The 5,027-nt window shown below is 32.2% G+C and overlaps 2 protein-coding genes across 2 annotated transcripts; both read left to right on the top strand.

Annotated features, from left to right (window-relative positions):
* Nucleotides 1-301: 301 nt before the first annotated feature.
* EIN_129500 (60S ribosomal protein L21, putative) lies at nt 302-799 on the top strand (the record flags this gene model as incomplete). Its single annotated transcript, XM_004258323.1, has 1 exon — nt 302-799. One exon carries the CDS (start codon nt 302-304, stop codon nt 797-799), a length of 498 nt encoding a protein of 165 aa, XP_004258371.1.
* Nucleotides 800-1,181: 382 nt separating this feature from the next.
* On the top strand, nt 1,182-3,822 carry EIN_129490 (hypothetical protein; the record flags this gene model as incomplete). The annotated part of the gene is made up of 2 exons (XM_004258322.1): nt 1,182-3,354; nt 3,464-3,822. 2 exons carry the CDS (start codon nt 1,182-1,184, stop codon nt 3,820-3,822), a joined length of 2,532 nt encoding a protein of 843 aa, XP_004258370.1.
* Nucleotides 3,823-5,027: the final 1,205 nt, after the last annotated feature.

The following is a 5,027-nucleotide window of genomic DNA, read 5'->3' as shown; positions in this document are numbered from 1 at the left end:
ATAAATTATAATATATAGTTATATATATAAAATATAAAGCATTAAACAATTAGTTAATATTTCTTAATAAAAATAATGTTATTATTTGTTATTTTATAATAAAAATAATTATAAATTAAACCAAATATTCACCCAAAGAGTTATAGTACTTTTAAGAACAAACAACTATAATTAATAATTACAATAAAAAAGAAAAAAATATATAGTAAAACTGTAGTAAAAAGTGTTAACAAGTCTGATAAATAAGTTGAGAGGAAAAACCCTAAAGAGACTTTGAGAACTAGTAAACTGGAAGTTATCGATGCCATTGTCCAACGGCCGATTCAGACGTACTCGTAAATTGTTCCGTAGACCATACAGATGCCACGGTCTTCAGAACACCACGACCTTCCTCCACAATTACAAAATCGGAGATTACGTGACTGTGATGTGCAATTCGGCTGTCCAACACGGACTTCCATTCAAAAGTTTCCACGGAAAGACTGGTAGAGTGTGGAACATTAACCCACACGCAATTGGTGTTATGATCAACAAGAAAGTCAACAACAAAATCCTTTTGAAGAGATTCCATGTCAGACCAGAGCACTTGATGCCATCCAACTGCCAGAAAGACTTCCTCGCCAGAGTTAAAGAGTCCGAAAAAATTAAGATCCAAAACGTTCAATTGAAGAAGGAAGGAAAGCAAACACTTGCCCTTCCAAAAAGAATGCCAGTCTTCCCAAGAGGTGCTGAGGTCCTTAAGAAAGATACTATTAAGTTCACCACTATCAACCCAATCAAATTCGAAGAGCTCTATTAAATGAATTGGTTCCTTTGGTTTTCATTTTTCTCATAGAGAATGGGGTTTCTTGGGGATGTCGGGTGTTAATAGTTTTTTTATTAAAGTGAAAGTACTATTTTAATTAAGGTTATGTTTTTATTACTGAATGAAATAATTAACGAGATATTTTGGTAGAAATTTGTGATAAAAAAATAGCTTTAGAATGGTTACTTTATTGGAATAATTTACTCGTTAAATATAATTCTGATAATAAAATTTTAATGTTAATTTGTATCTGTCAAAAGTATGGACAATTTTTGCTGTATTTCTTGTTTTGAGTTGGAAAACATTGAATGACATAAATAGCTAAAAAGAGTCTGTTTCGATGTACAACTGGAAATGAATAACTACAAAAGATTATATGGACAAAGTTGTTATGAACCAAGAAAACGGCACACTTTTAATTATAGAAGGACAGAGCGGAGAAGAACAGAAAGATGTACAACCAATTGACAAACAACAAATACCTGAAAATAAAGAAATGAACACTATTGAAAGTATCCAAAACTCTCACACACAAATTCCAGTTCAAACAACGAAACCAATTATTCTAAACACATGCGAAAAAATCAAAGTAGAAAAAAACGACACTATTTCAATGCAAAATAATGACACTTTTATAAAAACATCACCACCACTGAAAACAAGTGAAATAAAAAAGGTAACGTGTAATATTGTTATAGACCAAAATGAAGTAACTAAAGACTCTCAAGTCACTGTTATGAAAATTGAAGAAACACCAATTAATAATCAACTCAACGTAGAAACTAATGAAAGTCAAGTATCACAACAAATTAAAAATAAAGACGAGCATTCAAGTTGCACCCCACTGTCGTCGGACAATTCTGAAGAAGACAAATACCAAGAGACTGAACAATTAACACACATTGAACAACAAGAAGAAGTTGATGAAACTCCAGAAATTCTTTTAAAGAAAGAAGAGCTCCGAAAAATTCTTACTGCACTTCGTCCACAAGACTTTGAACCAAATAGACCACCTCCACAACCTCCCCAATACACAGAAAAGAAGTCTGACCATCCAGAAGCCGTATTTAAAGTAACGGCACAGAGTGATGGATATACAGAAAGTCATTCCAAAGAAGTTCCAACAACGCCACTTCCACCCACCCCAACGAAAAAAGAGAGTGAAAATTCAAAACAAAATGAAGACGATGACAGTGGCATTATGCCGATCTCTCGCAAATTCCTCCAAACTTTATTTACAAAGAAAACCCCAGAAAATACCAAAGAAAGTGATGACTTCAAAAGAAGCGAAAGTTTTACAGAAATTCATGTGGACCATTCAACTTCAGAAATTGAAATTTCTTCGCCATTGTCCCTCGACGCCACAACAAAAGATGTGCACGTGCCTTTCAAAAAAGGCGAAAAGACTGTGTTAAACACGGCAATAACATTAATAGCAAGAAATGATACTTCGAATTACACAGAGATGGTTGGGACGTTCGTGTTGACAAATTATCGAGTCGAATTTCAGACAACTGCGGCGGTGTATTCTTTCACCATTCCCCTCACCAAAATTGCGAACTTTAAGAAAATCAACACGTCGGACAAAAGTAGAAAGAGGACGTTTTATTTAGAAACAAAGGACAATCAATGCTTCACATTCTCGTTCAGTGACAACCAACGCACAAGACGTGTTATCAACACTGAATTGATCAAGAGAGTCTTCACGACATCCCCCGACGTCTTATTCATCTTCTGCTCAAATGAGTTCAAGAAGAAAAGAAGCTTTTACGACTTCAGAGGGGAATTTGAACGACAAGGAATAAGTAGTGAGTGGAAGGTGTTTGAAGGGAATGCCCGATATAAATTGGCGTCGACATACCCATCACTGGTATATGTCCCAAAGACGGCAGACGAGACTACTATTAAAAACACTATGAAACACCGAAGTAAAGGTCGGTTTCCTGTTTTGACGTGGTTTTCTAATAAGAATAAAGCCGCGTTGTTAAGAAGTGCGCAACCGTTGCCGGGGTTTGTCACTTCTGTCACTGGGAAGAACACCTCTGGGGATGTCGAGTATTTACAAAAGGTGGAAGAAGTGACTGGAAATAAGATTTTGCATGTACTTGATTCAAGACCATTACTCAATGCAATGACCAATAAAGCAGCGGGCGGTGGATATGAAGATGAAGACAGGTACCCCTTCTTACAAGTCGATTTTGAAAACATTGCAAACATCCATGTTGTCAGAGACGCGTGGAGACAATTGTATTATGCAGTCTATAATATGCCGACTCGTCATTTTGATACCCCCTTCATGAAGTCTAAAGAAGTTTCTAAGTGGGTTGCATTACAAGAAACTGTTGTACAATCTGCTGTAAAGGCAAGTAAGTTGTTAGGAAAAGGAATCAGTGTATTAGTTCACTGCTCTGATGGGTGGGATAGAACATCACAGTGTTGTGGTATAGCTGAAATAATATTAGATGGGTATTATAGAACATTAAATGGGTTCATAGTCCTAATAGAAAAAGACTGGAAAAGTTTTGGGCATCGCTTTATGACACGGTCGGGTTTGTTTTACTATTTAATTATTATTTAATTACTATTATAAGTAGTATTAATATAAAATTCATTTGAACTTCATGATAATACTTCATCACTCTTCAAGTAACAATTAAGGGTTTGGGGCAGAGTCTCCATTTGGACAGTACGCGCCAATATTCTTTCAATTCTTAGATTGTGTCCACATAATGATGAACACATTTAGTAACTTCTTTGAATTCAACGAAGACTTTTTGATTGAGTTGAACGACGCAATTTTCTGTTCCGAGTTTGGGACATTCATGTTTGACACGGAACGGGAACGGGTTGAGTCACAAATAGAAAATAAGACGCCATGTTTCTGGGAATATGTACTTGAGAATAGAGCCAAGTTTGTGAATGAAAAATTTAATGAAGAGACTGGTCAACTTGATATTGAAAATATCGTTCCAACTGTTGTGATGTGGGAGAAATATTTCCTCAAGAACAAAATTTGATATTGGGTTAGAATTGAGATATTAAAATAAAACAGGTTATCGTACTTTTATGTTAATAGTCTGAGCTAGAAATAATCAATTAAAAATTACTCATCCGAGTCCGTGTCATCATCATCTTCATCAACTTCTACATTAATGCCTTCTAATTTGCAGTTCGTCTCGCAGGCATGACAATCAAGACAATTCTCAACGTTTTTGGCACAACATTTTTTGTCGACAATGTAAAGCACATCAGCAGGACAATTGTCGACACAACAACCACAGCCTACACAGGACTCTGAGATTGTAATTTTCTTCTTACCATCGTCGCTTTGATAGACCGTCATTGTATAGTTTTACAGTTATAGTATTTTTATTCGTATATTTTTATTATTAAAAAAATTGTTATTCTTTTTTACTTTTAATTCTATTTTTATTTTAATTATATTATATAAAATATACAAATTAAATAATTCTAGTTGTTATTTGTATGTCTATTTTTAGACTGTTTTATTTTAAATGATTTTATGTTAAATTATAGTTAATTTTACTAAATACCCAAAACAAAAAAAAACATGTTTTTATATCTAGTTTTTTTATAGAATTTTTTTTTAAAACAAGTTAATATGGATATTGAAAAGAATTTGTTATAAAATTTATAAATATAACAATTAAATAATATTATTATATATAAATTATAGTTTTAATTGTCAGTATAGTTTTGTTAGATTTAATTTAAATCATTTAAATAAATAAATAATAAAAACTAAATTTTTATTTCAAAAAAAAAGTTACATATCAATAAAATAATATATGTTACAGTCGGAGTTTGTTTAAAAAGGATGTTTTTTTTAATAAAATAGATTGATTATAATAAATTAGATATAATTTTTGCCAATTAGGAATAATTACCATAATGAGGTAATATTTTTGTTAAATTAGATTTTATTATTATTATTCGAGGTATTATTATAATAAAAATAGGTTGAATTACCAAAACATTAGGTAAGTTTACGGTAAATAGGTACATTTTTCGAACTTTAGATTTATTTACAAAAATTTTAGGCACAATTTATTTGAGATATTATACATTTGTTTTCAATTTAGTCATTATTTAAATTATAAAAAAGTGTTAATTAAATGACCAATCATCACATGAGTTTTCCATTCTTTAAACAAACGAATTTTTTTTGTGTTTGTAAAACGTGTGTATTCGCGCTTTTAAT

The sequence above is a fragment of the Entamoeba invadens genome (assembly GCF_000330505.1).
Source record: "Entamoeba invadens IP1 unplaced genomic scaffold scaff_1105074725707, whole genome shotgun sequence".
In the NCBI taxonomy this organism is placed as follows: domain Eukaryota; phylum Evosea; order Mastigamoebida; family Endamoebidae; genus Entamoeba; species Entamoeba invadens.
The sequence above is the reverse complement of the archived record's forward strand: the minus strand, read 5'-3'. Positions and strand labels throughout refer to the sequence as shown.